General features: G+C 43.2%; 1 protein-coding gene across 16 annotated transcripts in view; it reads left to right on the top strand.

The window, feature by feature from the left end:
* nbeaa (neurobeachin a) overlaps positions 1 to 20735 on the top strand; it is a 280982-nt gene that overhangs the window by 237265 nt on the left and 22982 nt on the right. For 10 of the 16 annotated variants that reach the window (XM_037547319.1, XM_037547326.1, XM_037547322.1 and 7 more), the window contains 7 exons: positions 2424 to 2557; positions 7288 to 7349; positions 13678 to 13742; positions 15136 to 15244; positions 16001 to 16167; positions 16495 to 16619; positions 18447 to 18593. In XM_037547319.1, coding sequence (XP_037403216.1) covers positions 2424 to 2557; positions 7288 to 7349; positions 13678 to 13742; positions 15136 to 15244; positions 16001 to 16167; positions 16495 to 16619; positions 18447 to 18593 — 809 coding nt within the window. The remainder of the gene's footprint in view (positions 1 to 2423; positions 2558 to 7287; positions 7350 to 13677; positions 13743 to 15135; positions 15245 to 16000; positions 16168 to 16494; positions 16620 to 18446; positions 18594 to 20735) is intronic. The other 6 variants (XM_037547327.1, XM_037547329.1, XM_037547328.1 and 3 more) reach the window with 1 other exon arrangement.

Raw genomic sequence — 20735 nt, 5'->3', positions numbered from 1 at the left:
CAGAGTATCAGAGAAACAGATGGACTACAGTCTGTAACTGTAGAACTACAGAGTGCAGCTATACGGTCAGTGGAGCTGATAAAGTGGACAGTGAGCGTAGAAATGAGGAGGTGGACTTAACATTATGGCTGATCAGTGTGTTTGTGTATGTGTGTGTGTGTGTGTGTGTGTGTGTGTGTGTATAATATGACATTGGTTGCATTTTCTGATCCAAGTAAACCCAATTTTAAAAAATGGTTGGTCTCTGACTTTTGCACAATACTGTACAAAAGTATAGAGCGGTCTGTGTTTGTTGTCATGCATCAGTCATCGCTGGTCAGTTTCACTGTTGATCAGACAGAGTGTTTTTACTCTGTGTCACTGCTGGATTAAGAGTGACTTGCCATTCAGAAGAGACTCTGTGGTCAGAAACTGACCGTGAATGAAGCAAAGTGGACTGACAGGGTGAATGTTTCCAATAAAGTGGCCAGTGAAAGTGTAGATCCCACGAACACCCCACCCGCCCCCCACCCCCACCCCCAAACACACGTCTCTCTGCTGACTCTCCTGTCTGTCAGGGAGGTGGATGCTGGTGAGGGTGGTCTTTAGGTGCCATACTGCGCTGCCCCTGCCTCACTCATCCTTGATTCAGTCCCACTTCATGGACACCACCACACAAAGTACATTCCCACATATTCACTTCGTCTTAGCTCTGGAAATGTACTGATTCACACAGATTCAGTAATAACGGACTTTCCATGCTCCAAAGTGGGACTGAATTTTTTCCTTCTCTCCTTTTACCGCCTGCTGCTTTATAACAGTGGCAACCATGAGCTACATTAACTGCTCGTAGCCTAAGCCTGGTTTCACTGCCCTGGATGCTACAGACTCTCCCCTCTGCTTGTCCTTATTCAGCCCTTATAACCCCTGAGTCTGGTGTTGTATGCATCCTCTGGCCTGTAGCTGTATCCTCAGCGTAGGTTAGCTGAGCCTGTAGGGGTGGGGGTGCTATTGTAGCAGTGTTTGTGAAGCCTTTGCTCTTCCACGGCTCCCCCTTGTGGAAGAATCCTGATGCTTGTAAGCAGCATTAACACTTCACCAGCGGTTCCCAGTCCTGGTCCTGGAGTAGCCCTGCTCTGAACACCTTGACGGTTTCCCTGCTCTAATACGCATCGTTCTCCAGAAGAGGAGGAAGGAGAATTAGCAATGATTCAGTTGTTGAGATGTTGAGATGTAAAGTCATTCATTGCCATTTATCTGATGAGAAGTGGTGCATATGGCTTTACAGTGGTGGTGATGGAAACCAGAGGTCCTGGGATCCACAATGTAAATATAGCAATTACATTTTTTCAACAAGCAGTAAGTCCCTACATGTCTTCTGAGTTTTAGTGTTGAAAGTGGTTGTGGGGTAGTGTTGCTGGGGGCTACTTTGTCTTGTAAAGCCCTCAGTTTTACAGGTGTTTTCTGTGAAGGACTTTCTGACTAAGTTTCTCTGGAGCAGAGCATTTTACATCAAACCACTATCAATCACATTTAACAGTGCAGATTTTGAAAAATGAGCAAAATTCAAAGGGATATTCCAGAAGTTTTTTTTTACCTAAACCCCATCTGCCACATGCCAGACTGTCAATTCCAATGCAACGATATTCGTCAAGTGTTTCTCCGTAAAAGAACAGAAAAGCTCTGTTATCTGACGGAACAGATCTGCCAGCTGGCGCTTTCCTCCGAGCGCGTTCAGCTGTCCAAAGACGCTGCATTACTGGCAGTCTGAAAAGGTGCGGGGCGGCTTGACGGGTCTCAGAGGAAGCCTTGCCCTGCTAGCGCTGGTGGGATCGTGTGATTGGGGGAGTCTAGCTAGTGGGTGGAATTGGACACCACGAAATTTGGGGAGAAATGTTTGTGTTTTTACCGCACACTTCCATGAATTTGTAAACTATATGAGTGGATTTTCACAGGAATAGGTACCGACAAAAGTGAATGTAACTGGGACTATTTACTCCTTCTATGTTTACTTTGCTGATCCAGCTTTCAAAGCTGAATAAAACCCCATAAGAGCTGTGAGTCCTTGGCAAGACATTCCCTCATGTTCGTCCATGAAGTCATGGAAAGTCTCTGAAACATTCCTACAATGAGCTGATAAGTTGGGTCAGCCGTGTTGGAGCAGGTAAACCACCAAGATTATAGGCATGAGTTCTCCAGGACCAGGATGGGAAACCACTGTGCTCCATCAGCTCTTCCGTACTAACCGACTAGAGCTGGACGGGGTGGGTGTGCTGTAGTTCGTAGCTCATATTTCTTTGCAAACCTAATGTGAAGCTTCTCTGTTTCTGTCTGTGAGCTCTATTAACATCTCTCTCTCTCTCTCTCTCTCTCTCTCTCTCTCTCTCTCTCTCTCTCTCTCTCTCTCTCTCTCTCTCTCCCTCTGCCTTTCTTTCTTCTCGCAGCATAACCACCAAGTTGGAGCGGGCACTGGAGAAGGTGGCCCCCTTGTTGAGAGAGATTTTTGTGGACTTTGCGCCGTTCCTGTCCAGGACCCTTCTGGGTAGCCATGGGCAGGAGTTGCTGATTGAAGGTACAGGTGCTGTATTGTGCTCCTTTTCTCTCTAGCTGGCGTCTCTCTGTGGAGTCCCGCACTGTCTGCCATGTGTGTCTGTGTGTGTGTGTGTGTCTGCACCGCTGGCTGCCTCATACACACACGGCCCCGAGGATTCAGGTACGAGGTCAGGATTCTTATAGCAGTTAAATGTAGGACACTATGCTCACTTTCTGACCAACCCAACAAACACCAACACTGCAGTGTCTTCAGAAAATTGAGAAAGAACCATTAAAACCAAATGAACCGCATTCCAACAGGTGCGGCACAACAGCCAAGCATTTGGGGGTGTTGGTTCATTGGGATTTGGCCTTTCAAGAGGCCTAGAGAATAGATTTGAGTCGTTTTCATAACTCTAAATCTCTCAGACCAGTGGTCCCTGTCACCAGACCGCACCAAGCCGAGCACAGATAGACCCCAAGGAGGGCTTTTACCCCCACCTCTTGCCCACAGACTGTATGTGACCTATTGGTCGATGTGTAATAAGCTGTAATAAAGCTGTTATAAATCCCGGAATTAAAGTTTCTGGGTCAGCCTGGCTTCCAGGTGCACACCAGTAACTCTGAGCCATCATCCAGGCACCACAGCACTGGAAATCCCAGTGATAAAACACTGGACACTGGTGAGGACTAAGCTAAGTGACACATTGGCAGAAAGGGGCACTAATAACTTGCTAAATTAGGTTGTGTCAATGTGAGAGTCCGGCATTTATGCTGTGCTCTGAACAATTAAATACAGTTAGATCTCATTGATTCATAACAGTTATAGTGTTGCGGAAATAATATTAACCATATTATTAAATAATAAGTTATATTAGTTCATGTTATTGTAACATATGTATGTAAATCTTTACTATTAAAATGCTAATGAAATTATTTTCAATTATTTTAACTGTTATACGTCGAAAATAAACCGATAACACAAACCAAGAAATAGAACCCCATCGAGACAGAATACCAGTAAGAATAAAACGCAGAATGAATGTGCAAATATGATAACAAATAAATATTTATCAAATATGGATTCATGGCCTCTGAGGATGTTAATACCCCAAATCTAAAATGCGTGGTCTGCATGTGGAAGCAAGCAAATGAGGCCATGAAGTTTCTTTGCAATTTGGAGACAAAATATGGAAAACGCTCAGAAGCGCTGTGGGCGGTTTGGCCACCCTTGTTAGAAAGGTTGAGAGTCCCTGTATATAAAACCGACAGCTTGTCTGGTATTTCACTGATACAGTTCCCCCATCAAACCATTTTGCCTGCTGTAGTTTCCTGTCACTTCGCCAAGACACAAGAACACCGTCGTTCAAAGTTCAGTCTGAGCAACAATCAGTTCCCCCTTTTATGGTGCAGTGAAGCAATAGAAGCCATATCGACCCCAGCCTTTCTGTACTGCACTGCACACGGGCAGAATGACTGTGGTTTTTTAAGCAAGTGACATGACCACTTTTTTCTGAATAAACTTTATCGAAAACCAGCTGACTTTGTCCAGTAACTTTAGGTATAGGTGCTGTTAGGGCTGGGCGATAAAACGATAATTATCGCGATATATATTTTCCTCGATAGAGCGATAAGAAAGGATCGATAAATGGTCGAATGAATGATTGAAGCCTGTTATTGTCACATAGTCACCAAAGTAACCAGCGAAATTTTGATCAACCCGTCCGAGCACATACAATATGACGGGGGGGGGGGGGAGACAGGACAGGAAGACAGGAATAATGGAAAATGGGTGAGGGAGGAGACAAAAAAAAACCCCACAATAAAATAATAAATAAATAATAAATCAATAAAACAATAAAAGGCTTCATTCATTCATTCAAATGGTTCTCGTACTTCCATGTTCAGCAGCAGCCCTGGTGGCGTTTTCTACTGCAAGGAAGGTGACCATTCTCTGCTGTTGCCAGGAGAGGGCGCACTTCTGAGTTTTTCAATGTGAAGAGAGAGGGATGTGCGGAGTGAAAAAATGAGTTGCAAAATATACTTTAGATCTGTTCTCCTGTGACCGAGTGCGAGCGATGAGATCAGTGGTGTGGCTGTGCTGACCTACAGTGACCTCACCTCTTTCCTAACGTCCTGACAGCTTTAGCAGCGTTAAATCACGTCTGCTCCTCACACCTACAGCACTGTTACAGCGCTCGGTCATAGTTTGGTATTAGTGCATTCACAAGCAATGAAAGTGAAAGACAGACGTGGTTCATGTGAGTTACAGCCCTGATGTAAACGAGAGTAAACTGAGGAAGCTGTGAGGCTTTGGAGAGCGGGAGAGCGCTGTCTTCCCAGGCGAGCTGTTTTAGCAGCTGGCTGACTTGAAGCAGCTCCGTCACTCGCAGAGCACAGAGAACTGATGATGCTGTAGATCAAACATGACACAAAAGCACCGCTGTCGGTTTAAACGTAGCTAAAAGTCGGACTCTGGGATGTCTGGTGTTGATGCGGTTCACCCCTCAAACTACTATGGTAGACTGGAGAAACCCAGCCGTCTGCTAGTCTAGCTGCTGTCTGAATACTGTGCTGTGCGCTGGTATGGATGCTGTAGGACTGATGGCAGTGAGGCGGGGTGATCCGTCACTGGCGTACCGAGCCAGCTGATGTTTGCTGTTCGTACTAAGCTGACGTTGAGAAACTAAACAGTTCAGCGCTGTTTTTGGCCACTTGTTTAGCCGAGCCTCGTCACCAGACAGATAAAAATAATAAATTTTCACAAAAACTGCATCCGTGCTTTTGAAAACAGCTAATCGGACGCTTCTTCCCACTCTCCCATGACAGTTTTGTGGAATGTTCCACTGTTTGACGAGTGTTTGTCGTGTTCTGACCATAAAGGACAGTTTAAAACCACAAACTTGAAACTTGAAAGAAATAATGATTTGACATTTATCGTGATATGCATCGATATCGACGATATACATTTTGTTTATCGTGATAATATTTTTGGCCGTATCGCCCAGCTCTAGGTGCAGGTGAGACATCCCAGAAAGATTCTAGATCAGCACTTCTGACTTCAATAAATAGTCATATGCCAATGTTTGGACCGTCCTTGTCAAAATATGCTTTGTTTATTTTCTAAATGAAAACAAATCAACACCTCCTCTGCAGACAGCGCACTGTAGTGGGGGATTTTCCTGCAATTTGTGCGCAATTTGCATATTGGAAAAAAAATAGAACATAAATTATTTCTTCCAATATTTTAACTTCAGCAAATAAACAGTACTCGTTTTATTTTTACTTAAAAAATAAACAAAACAAGCCCTTTGACTGGGGGTGCACAAACTTTTGAGAGTCCATGACGAGTGGAGACTCTAAGAAACTGAGGACTAAAATCTTGCTCGTGTACAGATCCCACCTGCTTCTTGTCTTTCCACTGTCTTTTTGTCTCAGTCTGTCGTTTTTTTTCCTCTCTTTTCCATTTTCTCTCTCCTTTTTCTTTTCCTTTTATCTTTCTGTCCATCTCTCGCTGTTTTGCGCTCGTCTCTCCGTTGGTCAGTCTCTTTCCAGGCTGTCTTGTTTTGAATGTCTTGTCATAACCGTTTGTCTGATATGTTGGTACAATGTCACAATGTCAATATATGCCATGTATAGATTGTGTGGCCAAAAGTATATGGACACCTGACCAGCTCACTTACATGACGTCCCATACCGAAGCCCTGGGTGTTGATATGGAGCTACATATAAGATTCAGCTCTTCTGGAAGGCTTTCCACAAGACTGTGGAGCGTGCTTGTGGGAATTTGTGCCCGTTCAGCCTAAAGAGCATTTGTGAGGTCAGACACTGATCTTGGACAACAAGGCCTGTCTCACAATCGACGTTCCAGTTCATCCCAAAGGTGTTCAGAGGGGTTGAGGTCAGGGCCCTGCAGGCTACTGGAGCTCCTCCACACCATACACATCAAACCAAGTCTTAATGGATCTAGCTTTGTGCACAGGAGCACAGATTAGAATAGGAAAGGGCCTTCGTCAAACTACTTCCACAAAGTTGGAGGCGAATACATGTCCATATTGTCTTTGTATGCAGTAGCATTAACTTTACCCTTCACTGGAACTAAGTGGCTGACCTTAGACGTTACTGTTGGCATTGTGGTATTGGTAGGTAGCGTTCAGGGAACGTGATTGATCACTCCAGAGAACACACGTCCACACATCCCACTCAAGCTGGCGCCTGGCATCTTAGGCTTATGTGTAGCTGCTCTGCCGTGGAAACCCATTTCATGAAGCTCCCAACACACAGTTCTTGTGCTGATGTTGCTTCCAGAGGCGGCTGATTTCTTTTCTTTTATGCGCTATGTGCTTCAGAAATGGGCCTCCGCACTCCGGTCTTCTACGCCACGCCGGAGCTGTTGCTCCTATACGCTTCCATTTCTCAAATAATAGCACTTAAAAGTTCTCGAGGCAGATCAAGCAGGAGGGAGTTTCACTTACTCATGGCAAAGATGCCATTCTCTGACAGTGCCACATGTAAAGCCACTGAGCTCATCAGTGTGACCTGGTCTACTGCCAGTGTTTGTGTGGCTTGCTTGGCTATGTGCTTAATTGTATGCACCTGTTAGCAATGCGTGTGGCTGAAACACCTGAACTCAATAATTAGGAGTGTCCACGTACTTTTGGCCATATAGTGTAGTACTGCATGCTGAAGACCTGTAGTTTTCTTGATGTCTGTGTGTGCGGTAGCTGGTTAAGTATGTGTGTGTGTTAATATGCTTCTTGGCTCTGTTCCCTGCAGGTTTGGTGTGTATGAAGTCCAGCACATCAGTAGTGGAGCTGGTGATGCTTCTGTGTTCACAGGTGAGACGGTCACTCAGTCATTCCGCTACATACAGACTGTCATATCAGACTCACCTAACTTTCATAATGAAATTACCAGTAGAGATTTTCCAGCTTAACTTGGAATAAAAACTTAAATTAACGCACATTAAATTTGAGGAAGCTTCCGTTTTGGAGATACAAGACCTGGACAGTGACGATGGACATCACGCGTAACATTCTGACCACCTCCTTGTTTCTACACATCTCTGTCCACTTTATCAGCTCCACTTACTGTAGAGCTGCACTCTGTAGTTCTACAGTTACAGACTGTAGTCCGTCTGTTTCTCTGATACTCTGTTACCCTGTTCTTCAGTGGTCAGGACCCCCATGGACCCTCACAGAGCAGGTGCTATTTGGGTGGTGGGTCATTCTCAGCACTGCAGTAACACTGACGTGGTGGTGGTGTGTTAGTGTGTGTTGTGCTGGTCTGAGTGGATCAGACACAGCAGTGCTGCTGGAGTTTTTAAACACTGTCCACTCACTGTCCACTCTATTAGACTCTCCTACCTTGTTGGTCCATCTTGTAGATGTAAAGTCAGAGACGACAGCTCATCTGCTGCTGCACAGTTTGTGTCGGTCATCCTCTAGTCCTTCATCAGTGGTCACAGGACGCTGCCCACAGGACGCTGTTGGCTGGGTATTATTGGTTGGTGGACTATTCTCAGTCCAGCAGCGACACTGAGGTGTTTAAAAACTCTGATCCACTCAGACCAGCGCAACACACACTAACACACCACCACCACGTCAGTGTTACTGCAGTGCTGAGAATGACCCACCACCCAAACAGTACCTGCTCTGTGAGGGTCCATGGGGGTCCTGACCACTGAAGAACAGGGTAACAGAGTATCAGAGAAACAGATGGACTACAGTCTGTAACTGTAGAACTACAGAGACCAGCTATACAGTAAGTGGAGCTGATAAAGTGGACAGTGAGTGTAGAAACGAGGAGGTGGTCAGAACGTTACGCTGTGCCAGCTATGTTTTTTTTTTGTTTGTTTTTTTTAAATAAATTCCTCAGTTTATCTGCCTTCCACTGTTCAGACATCTCAAACTCACAGTTGATCAGGGGTCAGGATTTAGGATGTGGCTGCAGATCATTCGGCACTAGTTGCAGATGCTGACTTGCTAACGGCTTACAGCTCAAGGTCTCTGAGTGGAACTCGAGCTTCCCTGCTCCGCTTTACGTTCTTCAGTCTTTGCACATACCGTATGTGCTCCTTACGGCTGCATGTACCCAACCGCGACGTTCACCGCGATGGTTCGGGGCAAATACGCCTACCGATACACCCCGTATGGCTTTTTTCCAATATGTTAAACTGAGCAGATGTGTGTTTTCTCTATTGAGGATGTGTTGGCTTATCTTCACTCAGACCAGGTATTGGTAACATGCGCCTCTTTTCCTGCCCTGTCGTGGCTCCACAGCTGAATCAGATCAGCAGGTAATAATAAAATAAACCTCCTCTACAGTAAAATAAAGCTCTGCTGATCCTTCAACACAGTTTAACAGTAAATGGTCTTAAACGCTGGAGTTAATGTAGAACTGCTGATTCACCCTTTAACCCTGAAGATCAGCGCAGACGGCTGGTCACCATAGCAACACAGACAACAGTCTCGCCCAGCTAGTAGCTACGAAACGGCAAAGAGAGAGATTTAAGACGGACATCGATAATTTGGAGACTAATGGACTGATTAGTGTTTATAGTCACTCCAGCTGGTTTCCTGATACGTTTAATCTGCAACGAGAACCTGTCATCTAAAAACTAAAAATTCGCAAAGCTGAAGTCCGTTTCTCGTTCGCCAGCTTCTTGTTTGAATTTTCATGTTCCACCTTAAATGCTGCAACAGTCAGCTACGTAGTTGGCTGGATTCTGAAGAACAAGAGGCTGGTGAATGAGAAGCGACTAGAATTAGACAGATTAGAAAAAAGACGTTTTACAAGAAACTGTTCTACTTTTGAGGAGAAGTTTCCTGCTGGAGATGCGAGAAAAGCGGCTGTAGCTGAGCTGAAGCTGAAAGCAGAGCGAAGTCAGTCGGCGCTTTCGTTTATATTGTATTATTTTTAGCCTTTACCAGGACGTTGGCGCATACTGAGACACATTTACAGCCAAGGGGCAGAAACGTTACTTCAATAAAATGGACATTAAAATGTTGTGGCCCCCAAGGTGGTTAGATTTTTGTTGGAACTCGACAAAAACGGCTCTTCTCAACGCTCGCGTTGCCGACCCCTGACTTGGATCGACAAAATGTCGTTGGCTGGGGGTGCTTAAACTTTTGCACACAACGGTCAAATTTTACAAAGCGCCTGAGCGTCATCAGTGAAGACAAATTTACTGGGAATGGGATTAGGTGTCAACCTCTCGAGGCAGTGAACCTTCACAGCTTCACAAATTCACTGATGCCCATGTAGAAGATCCTCTACCATTCAAATCGTTAACAGCAGCAGCTTATCCAGGGTTTTCTTTACTGATTCTCTGGTAATCGTTCTAATTTCTTCATACAGTGTCAGAGATGTATTTACATGTATGTTTAGCAGTGAGACAGCTGAGCACACTCCCCCAGTTAAAGACACCTACACACAGAGAGAGGGGGGAGGATCAGGCCTTGTTCTCTAATCAATCTGATGATGTCGTATCATCTGTAACTTGAGCTCGAGGAGTAAATATATTGCTAAAGTCACACTCCAGATTACAGCCCCACCCATTCGTCATTTCATTGTGACGCCGAGATGTCTTGACCCTCACATGACCAGTACGGCTGCCCTCCCACCACCCGCAGAAGACTTTTTATAATAATAAGAATAAAGAAAAAAGCAGCGACAGAATTATTGGCCAGAGTTTATTAGACCTGATATCCCGTATTCCAGCGTTGTAGCGCTGTACACGTCGAAAACGGCAACAAATCTCTATTTATATGGGAGATAATCATGTGGGTCGACCCCTACGATGTTATGGACCCGCCCCTCTACAGGTCCTGTTGTATTTGGTCACCGCCGGTTCTAATGCCTGCTGCTTTTAACCAGCTCTACATGAATGCCCATTTTATAGAGTCATCAAACTTTCACTGTATACTTCAACATACGTGATCCTTACATTTTAGACAAGTCTGAGAGTCTAAATATCAGCACTTGGTTTAATTCTACACTTGTTATTCTGTTTGCCAGAGGTGAGCATATTACAGTAATTTGCATATTCATAATGATAGAGTGCAAAATGTTCTTCGCTTTTAATGGAAGTTAATGGAAAGAGGTTTTATCCTAAGCAGTTTGGGAGCGTTTCTGTCGGTCCAGTCATCATAAATTTTCACACGGCATAAAAGAAAAACTCGCAAAAAATGGAGATGCATGTTTTTCATTGGATGAAACTGACGACATATCAAAAACAGGTATTTCTACAACAGTTTTTTGTAATAGAAATTGCAAAAAAAATGGAAATAGTTGTATTTGGGTGTGTATATACACACATACAGAGAGACGCATACGTGTGTGTGTGTGTGTGTGTGTGTGTGTGTGTGTGTGTGTGTGTGTGTATTGTTGTCAGAAGAAAAGCTTGTATCTCCAAAATGGTAACTTTACATGAGAAGGAAAACCCACCTCACTTTTAATGGAAGTCAATGGAACCAGAATTATTTCAGTCATTTTGGGTCGTTTCCTTTCAGTTCTTTCATTATGAAATTTACACACAATGTAAAGGACGACAGGCATTTTCAAAATATGTCAAAAACTGGAAAACGACAAGATTTTCTTCGGATAGCGGTGGTGTGTGTGTGTGTGTGTGTGTGTGTGTGTGTGTATATAACATAAGTTATGTTTTTGCCTTTTTCTGTAAAGTAGCTGTTTTGGAAGATATTATTTTGAAAAATGACATCTTTGCTTACCTTAGACAGATTCCCTTTCCCTCCATAATGTGCTGTGCAGCCAAAGAAGTTCTTCCAGTTTGTCCAAAGTTCTTTACTGATATCAAACCTTAAACGTCAGATGATCTGAATGGGACAAAATCTAATGCTTAATTACTCTTTGAATAATCCTACCATAGATAAGCCTCTACGTTCCAGTTCTCCTAGCTGTCTACGTCTGGTCTTTGCTGTTGGCTCAGTACTAGAAGTTTAGAGCATCCCACCCTTGGTGCCCTCTCCCCGCCCTCTTCCCTTGTTTTCCCGTCATTCTGTCTGCCCTCATCCCCCCATCAGCTCAGATACTGTTACGCTGGCTCCATTGGTCCTCCATTAGAGGCTCAGGGGACGAAACCGAACCTAAAATATTGATCTACAGGAAGAGGGTGGTAACTGGAGCTTCCTCTGATGCGTCCTTCTAGAACCATCAGCAGCTCAGGCTAAGTGCATCCTGCCCCCACCTCCCCACCCCCCACGCTTCTGATGTGAAGCTGGCCAACAGCCGGTAGGATGGATTATTGATACGTCTGCTATCTTATAGCACATAACTGAGGTCTTACTGCAGCCGCATCCAAGCTGCAGATGTTTTGCCTTTCTAGTTTTTGAAGTGTAAGCAGAACCAGCATAAATGTAACCGTCCTTCCTCTTTCGGAACACATAGGTCCAGTCCCAGTTCTTCTTCCTACCCCTACCCCTTGTTTTCTAGTGTCCCCCCTTGTTACTGAGCTACAGGGCAGTGGTTGAGATCTTCCCTCTGAAATGAGCCCCTCTAATAAAAGAGCATGACTTCATTAACAGCTACTAGCGCCGCTCTGTAGGCGACCCTGCCCGTCTGCAGGGACAGCAGAGGAGGGGAAAGTTCAGCTCCTCACTGCTGGGCTTTAGTTACATTTAGGGATCATACGCCTTCAAAGAGGGGGGCAGTTATTTATTATCACCCCCCCTAATTCTTCAGTGATGTGAAGCTGAAGTCAGAGATTCTCCAGGTTCTTGAGAATTTTCCCGTTCCACCTTAAATGGAGCAGCAGTTACATTCTGGCTCTTCAGGCATCAGAACTGCTGGACTATTTAAGGTGGAACGGGAAAATTAGCTAGCTTGCTATTGAGACATCAGCATGCTGTTAGTGATTTTTTTTATGCTTGTTATGAAGAAAAACGACCAAAATCCACTGAAACCACATTAAACTAAGATAAAACGGTGTTTATCGTAACTTTTAACAGAGTCTTTCTTTTCGTTTGGAGTCTCTGAAAAACCTGCGTTTGGAGGGTCATGTAGCCCCAACACTTCACCCCACCCCTCTATCTCAACGAGAATCAGGACCCCCCACCCCTAGACGTGAACGTGCAAAACAGAGGGCTGAGGGCTCAGTGGTGGGGGCGAGGGGTGAAGTGAGACTGGGCCATAGTTTAACACGCTATAACCGTTAAAGAGCCCATATCCTGTGTTTTTATTGTCTTTTATTTCATTCTGTGAAGTTTACTTGTGGCATTTCTATGATTTCGTCTATCAAAAGTAGTCAGAATTTATTTAACCTCACCGTTTTCAAACCTGTCTTTATCCCTTTAGAGGCTAAAGTTTGGGTAAAATTCATTTTCTTTGGGCACTGCTTTGCCATCGACCACCTCTCTGCCATGAATGTGATTTAAAAACATGTTTCAGGCTGAAACCTTTTGTAAAACAGGAGGAGGAGCCTTTAGAGGCAGGAAACACTTCGGATGTTTGGTTCCTATCACTGCCTCTGTGAACAGTTCCAGCAGGTTTTCTAGAGTGGAGCACTTCACATCACTCTGAATGACTTTGTTTACATCGTAATATTTTATTTATTCGGATTTTATTTATTTATTTATTTTAATTGTGAGAATTTCCTGTTGAAAGTGAGATGTGGATGTGATGACATTAACTTCTTATTCTCCAGGGTATATTTTGGTTTGTCCATCTGAATTTGTGTGACCAAATCGTGAGGCAAATTAATTATAAATGCCAATTGATATTTTATTTATTTATTATTTTATTGTAAAAGCTCCTCAAATTATCAGAACGTGTGTTTTATGATCTCCACATTTCACTACACGCTCACACTTTACTGCTAAAGTCCAAAAATCTGCGCCGCTCTTTGTGTTGTTCTCTAAAAGTGATGTTTCCAGAGCAGATCACTGAAGAGACGCCGTCTGTTTATAGTTTAGAGCCCAGATTTGGGGAAAAACGGCTCGACTTTCAGTAGAAAAACAAAGTTCAGCTTCTTTTATTATAAGGGTTTAAAATGACGTCACCGTCTATTAGACTGGAGAGAAGAGCTACAGCCTCACACGACGCCCAGCTTCTGAATGGAGCTTATGGAGTATGAACGTTATGGAGAACATGAAGTGCGTTTAAGAGGTTCATTTCAAGATGCATTTCTTTGTCTGTTTGGTCTCTCAGGAGTGGCAGAACTCCATTCAGAAGAACGCAGGACTTGCCTTCATTGAGCTCATTAACGAGGGCAGGTAAGAACTTACAGTGTTTGTGACTCATGTAGAAATATATACACTCAGCATTCATGCACTCTGTTAGGCGCTCATCAATTTTTAGCCTATTTCCATTTATCTTTGGTCAGCATCTGACCACAGGCCCACTGTCGATCAGGTGTCCACACAGCAGTGAATGGAACAGGCTGGTGCACCAGCCAAAAACATCAAGTCAGATATTCACAGTCAAATATATTTCCTTTCACTCCACTACATTTCAGAGTCTAATATCCGACTTTTTCCTCCTACATTTTGAGAAATCTGTCGTTCCTTTTGGTTTCTGTGTGTATAAAAACGTAACATGTCAAAACGAAAGAAGCGCAAAGCCAGAGCACCAATCAGGGCCCAGCGGTCACTTTGTTTAGAGCTGGTTTTGACCTGTTGGTCATACCGACCCAGTGCAGCACGCGGTTCAACGTCAGCGCAGCAGCGTAAAACTTTGGGAGAGTCTGTTCAACATAAATGATGAACTAACCTAACTTTGTGTAAATAGAGCTCAATATAGAAATATGTCCACATATGCAGTCGAGACTGACGCGGCTTTTTTCTGAATTTCTACAAACACCATTTCATTTTATAGTAAATGAGTTTGGGCTGGTTTATGTTTATGAACAGACGCCTACAGATCAACATAGTAAAGGAGCTCATCTGTGATCCTGAGTTTAAAGCCAGTTTTTATTCAACTTAAACTTGGAACTAAGTTGTAAATAAATCTGAAACTGAAACTTTGCTTGTGTGTAAAAAGTGATTTCAGAGCCACTCGGTTCTCCCTGATGGAAACTGTTTACCTTCAGTGTTTTGTGCTTCTGATCATTTTAATAGACGTCAGCGTCACTAATTAATGACGTTCTATTAAAAGACTGGTTTACCAAGAGAGACGCTGGAGGACTTTCACCTGAAATGAGTTCATGAAGCCAGTCTGGTTATAAAAATGATAACAGGACATCAGAGCCAGAATTCCTCTTTTAGTACTTTTACTTTATACTTAAGTACATTTGAAGGGAAATACTTTAGTACTTTTACTTGAGTAAAATATATATAAATGTGTGTTTCTGTAGGTACTGTTATTTTAGCTTCATCAATTATATCAACAAAACATGCCATCTGACCAGGGGTGCCTGAACTTCTGCGTGTGGTTGTAAATGCCTGGGAGTGGCGGGCGCACAGACTGTGACTTCATAGTCATTGATTATTATTTATTGTTGACCATTTTTAAAGATTACATGCAGCGCTGAAACATTTCTTGAGATTTTTTAGGAAACGTGCTGTCCTGTTTCCGACTGTCCAACCGCAGCGTGTGTGTGTGTGTGTGTGTGTGTGTGTGTGTGTGTGTGTGTGTGTGTGTGTGTGTGTGTGTGTGTGTGTGTTTCAGGCTTTTGTGCCACGCCATGAAGGACCACATTGTTCGAGTAGCCAACGAGGCGGAGTTTATCCTGAACAGACAGAGAGCCGAGGACGTCCACAAACATGCCGAGTTCGAGGTCAGCAGAGGCGTCTGTGTCTATACGGGCACTAAATGTGTCTGTCAGTCTCTCTGACTCTGTCTGTCACGTTTATGTATCACACACATCTTTTCCAGCTCCTGATTTTTATATTTGTGACTGTTTTTACGTAAGTTTACAAATCGCTGCTGTCGGAACATTTCTGTTTCCATTTCTGCCGATTTTTAGTGTTTAACATAATTTGAAAAAGCATGTTGGCCTTTATATTGTGTGTACATTTCATGAAGGATGGACCAAAATAAACGGCCAAAAATTGCTTGGTAAAAATTCTGGTTCCATTGACTTGCATTGAAAGTAGTGTAGGTTTTTTGCTTCTCCTGTAAAATCAACATTTCCGACAGCAGCAACATGTTTCTGTACATTATGTAATTATTTACATTAATGAATAACAGTTAAGTAAATAAAGTAAACATTAGAAAGCACTTCAGCACATTTTAATGCTTTCTTGTGCATAATGTAACATATTGGGGGACACAAATTGGGGCCAGTGCAAACGGTATGGTGCTTTTAATAGAATTTAATTTTCCAGTACGCTAAACTCAGCAAATAAACACAAACCAGGCACAAAATCTGCAAAATATGCCAGATTAGTGGCAGCAATAGTTATTCAGTTTATATTCTTCTACCCACAAACTCAAACGCAGTCAAGTTTGAATCGATTTCTATGATTTTGTTGTTATCAGTGATGTCCACAGCTGTACTGACTCTGTTCTGATCCCGCTCTGCCCTCCTCAGTCGAACTGCGCTCAGTATGCTGCGGATCGGAGAGAGGAAGAAAAGATGTGCGATCACCTGATCAGTGCGGCCAAGCACAGAGACCATGTGACCGCCAACCAGCTGAAGCAGAAGATCCTCAACATCCTGACCAATAAACATGGAGCGTGGGGCACAATGTCACAGAGGTAGACGCGAACACCGCCGTTAAAAGCCTGTGAAGCAGTACTGAGAGACGACGTGACTCCGCTTCTGGAGCTGCTTTAATTTACTGTAAAATGAAGGGAAGGATATTAAAGCCTTCATAATGTCCGTCAGCATGTGGGTATGAGCCTGTGTGTCCATCGTACTGGTAAACCGGGAATATCAGTGATGAAATCACATGGATCGGAATAAAACACGACACTTATGAAGAAAGTGATTACAGCTCACTTGAGGGTGAAAGATTATTAAATTCTATTTTAAGAAAGTGTCCTCCTGTAACCTGTGCCCGCTCCTCTGCTCCTCCTTCACAGCCAGCTGCATGATTTCTGGCGCTTGGACTACTGGGAGGACGACCTGCGCAGGAGGCGGAGATTTGTACGCAACGCTTTTGGCTCCACGCACTCGGATGTGTCGCTCAAGTCTCTGGAGGATTACGGTCAGTGGCTTAGTTTAGCTTTAAAACTAGATCTACTATTAAAGCAGTGGAAACCACCCGGACAGTATATTGTTTATGCCCTGATAATTGTGTTCAGCACAGCTGACAATAAATGTTATAGAACCACAGCTCAGCTGCCAAATACGAACACACGTCACCTTCATTGGCGGTTGAGCTGTCGGTGCTCTGCTCACAAATGCCAAAAAGTTTCCAAGCACCTGTTGTGAGATGTGATGAGCTTTACTGAACGCTGGTAAAAAAAAATGATAAAACAAAGTCAAATTGTTGCTGATGTCTCTTACCGTGTCACCGACTGACCGACTGATGCCCATTGCTGAAACACACATGCACAAGCGCCCACGGAGGCAAGCAGCAGGTGACTGTATAGCCCTCCATACACCCTCAACTCCACTGATACCAGATAAAACAGTGATGACAGAAAACAGAAGCGTTCATTGACACACATCATGGGTCTTATACGACGGCGTTTTAGGGCCACTGTTAATAAAAATAAAAACGGTAGACTTTGAGGAAAACTTCATAATATTTCTAGAAAAAGGGGCGTAATATTTGGAGGATAAAGTGGGCTGCTGTACTGTAGGGGTCCAACTGTTGGGGGTCTATCTGTAGGGGGGCTGCTGTAACGCGTTGGGGTCTCGGCTGGTGTCCTGGTGCCGGAGCTCCACTCACTCCCGTCTCTCTGTGGATCATTTTGATGTTCATCCTCACCGTCTGTGAAACTTCATGCCCTCTTTGAATGGGGGGAGATGAAGCCCCCGGTAGCCGTGTAGACCACCCTGCCTGAGGTTCTCCTTCAACAGCGCAGACGGTTTCCTCCGAGTCCGTCCGGCTCTTTATTCTAGATAAACGCCGTTTCCTCCGAGTCCGTCCGGCTCTTTATTCTAGATAAACAGGTCCCTGCTCAGCCGGTTCTTATACTGATACCAGGCTGGTGCTGATGAGCAGGAGAGACGGGGAGGCTGAGTGTTTCTTTATGGGGGAATCGATATGAAAGTGCAGCTCCACCAACTCAACGCCCCTCATTTAACACCAGGAGGTGCTGCTTCACTTCACACAGGCTTTGGCCACAATACTGACCTCTCCTGGTGTTAATGCTGCTTTAATGTTGTAATTCTATGACTTTTTTTTTCTTGAAATATAATTTTTTTTCTCAGAATATTACGATTTTTAAAAAAAACATTACACCTTTTTTCTCAAAATATTGCGAGTTTATTCTCGAAATCTACTGTTTTTATTTTTATTAAGTGTCCCTAAAACGCTGTGGTAGTCTTGCAGCGACGCAGTAGCGAGTGAAATAACACAGCTGTGGGTTTCGTGGTTGAGTTCGAGTTGTGTCTGATTGCAGGCGGAGTTTCTGCTTCTTTACGTTTTTTACTCTATAAGCACCTTTTGTTTAGCTGTTTTTGGCTGTACCCTGTGAGAAGACGACGCGCTGGTCCTCCGTGGTCCAGGATGTGAACTGGATTAGTATTTTGATGTGTTGATGGTATTTCTGGACTTTTTTCCCTGCAGTCACTTTAGCTGGTTTAAAAGCTGAAACGCTGGCAGCTGGAGAACGAGCTGTTTCTACTGTTATTACATTCTAGTAATAGAATAGAAAGTCTAGTTTCAAATGGCTATAACAGCACCGTCCAGCTCGGTAGTGCAACCTTCTCCACCTTCTCGTCTAAAGCACTATCCAGATATTTGCCTCAGTGTAAACAACAAGTTACAAAATATAATAATACTGCTGTATTTCAGACTTGCACAGATGTTGCGCTGATGATTTTGACATGAACTGGAAGCAATTCTTTACTGCATCCGCAGCTCCTGAGGAAGAGGAGAACAAGAAGTCGAAGAAGACGTTCCGGAGCCAGTCAGTGGTCAGTCAGAACCCAGAGACCGAGCTGATGCTGGAGGGAGATGATGATGCAGTCAGTCTGCTGCAGGAGAAGGAGCTCGACAATCTTGCAGGTACCTCACCTAGTCTGGGGAAAGGAATGCACTGATGTAGGACTTGACTCCACTTCTGAGTTCTGCTTAAAGAGAAACCGTAAGGCTGATCCCAGAGCAGCATATCAGAGTATTTGTGCCCCATCACCACCGTTTCCACTACAGTGTGGAACAATAGCTCCCAATGTCAGCTGCACACTTTTGGCTTTTCCCTGCTCTACCACACCTGACCCAGCATATGAGGAGCAGAGGGGGACCAGCAGGGAAAGACATGTTTTAGATCATATACCAGTCATGTTGTGTTTAAACTCAGCAGGTTCTGTAGCACTGATATTATTTCTCTAGGTTTTGGTTGGAAACGAAATGGTTGAAGTCTTGAAACTGTTTTTTTCCTATAGTGTTTAGGTAGATAAAGCTCTACTATTGCTTAGGCCTTCAGGAGCTGAACAGAAGGCCTAATGCATCAGAGAGTAACAGGGAAGATACATTGAGTCACGTTTTGATTTACAGTGGAGAATCTAATGAGAATAAACAGTCTAACCAGGTTTCAGTCAGTTGTTAAAAAGGGCCAACAGCAGCAGTTCTGTCCAGGGCTTTTTACTGAAAGAGTCACTGTAAAACTACTACATCCAAGATAAACTATAGTGAAAAAACCCACTTTCCTTTTAATGCAAGTCAGTGGAACCAGACTTTTTTCCAAGTCATTTTAGGTCATTTCTTTTAGTCCATTCGTCATGAGATTTACATCCAATGTAAAGAGCAACAGGTACTTTTAAATAATGTCAATAACTGAAAAACATCAAAAGTAGAGTTACGAGGTTTTCTTCCAACAACAGTGATATGGTGAATGTCTTTTCCAAGCTTCAGACGTCCGTGTCTCAAGAAGAACTGGCAAAATTAGTTAATGAGTTGAATCGGTTGTGCTAGAAGTGCTGAATGTTGACAGAGCGAGACCTTCATTGTCAAAACATGGTAAAAGCATTAACCTTCCAAAAAAAGTATTTAAAAAGTTCATTTTATTTAGTAAACCTAAGTAAAGGTTAAATATATTTCCTAAGTATACTTTATATAGTAAGTATACATATATCAATGTTCTAGTAAAATACTTAAGTTACTATTTCAATACTTTTTTGGACTAAATTGACCCATGTTGAGTTTATAAAAGTATTCCTTAGGTTTAAAAGTACTCAACTTTGAGAACAAAGCAAGTTTACATGTCTGTTTTATTTTGTACTTTAACTATACTGTGAAACACAAACTATAAGTGATCTTATAGGTACTAGTTATGTACTTATAGACCACATTTTAGTTTATGCAATTATATTTTATATATTTATTATAATTACAAGTACAAGCCACAAGTATATCGCTACTGTTGGAACAAAGCCTTGTATCTCAATTTTTGTCATTTTTCAGCTTTTGGCATAGATTGAAGATGCTTGTAGGCCTTTACATTGTGTGTACATTTCATGACGACTGGACCAAAAGAAATGACCTAGAATGACTTGGAGAAAATTCTGGTTCCATTGACTTCCATTAAAAGTAAAGCATGTTTTTTGCTTCTCCTATAAAGTTGGAGTATGTGATGAGGGGTCAAAGGGGGACAACGGGAGTATCGCATTTAGACAAAGCTTTAATGTTTAATAGTAAACGTGTAAACATCCACCTTTACAGGTTTGGTAGTGAAATGGAACAAAGACATAAGACAGCTCACAATAAGACATCCAACCAGAGCTGGACGAAGTACACAAACCATGTATTTGAGTTAAAGTCGAGACCCCCAGGGTAAAATATTCCTCCAGTAAAAGTAGAAGTTCCTCCCTTTAGACCTCCACTTGAGTAAAAGTACTAAAGTATTTCCCTTCAAATGTACTTAAGTATAAAGTAAAAGTACTAAAAGAGGAATTCTGGCTCTGATGTCCTGTTATCATTTTTATAACCAGACTGGCTTCATGAACTCATTTCAGGTGAAAGTCCTCCAGCGTCTCTCTTGGTAAACCAGTCTTTTAATAGAACGTCATTAATTAGTGACGCTGACGTCTATTAAAATGATCAGAAGCACAAAACACTGAAGGTAAACAGTTTCCATCAGGGAGAACCGAGTGGCTCTGAAATCACTTTTTACACACAAGCAAAGTTTCAGTTTCAGATTTATTTACAACT

The sequence above is a fragment of the Pygocentrus nattereri genome, chromosome 18 (genome assembly GCF_015220715.1).
Source record: "Pygocentrus nattereri isolate fPygNat1 chromosome 18, fPygNat1.pri, whole genome shotgun sequence".
NCBI classification, from domain to species: domain Eukaryota; kingdom Metazoa; phylum Chordata; class Actinopteri; order Characiformes; family Serrasalmidae; genus Pygocentrus; species Pygocentrus nattereri.
This window is presented reverse-complemented; position numbering and strand designations above follow the sequence as displayed.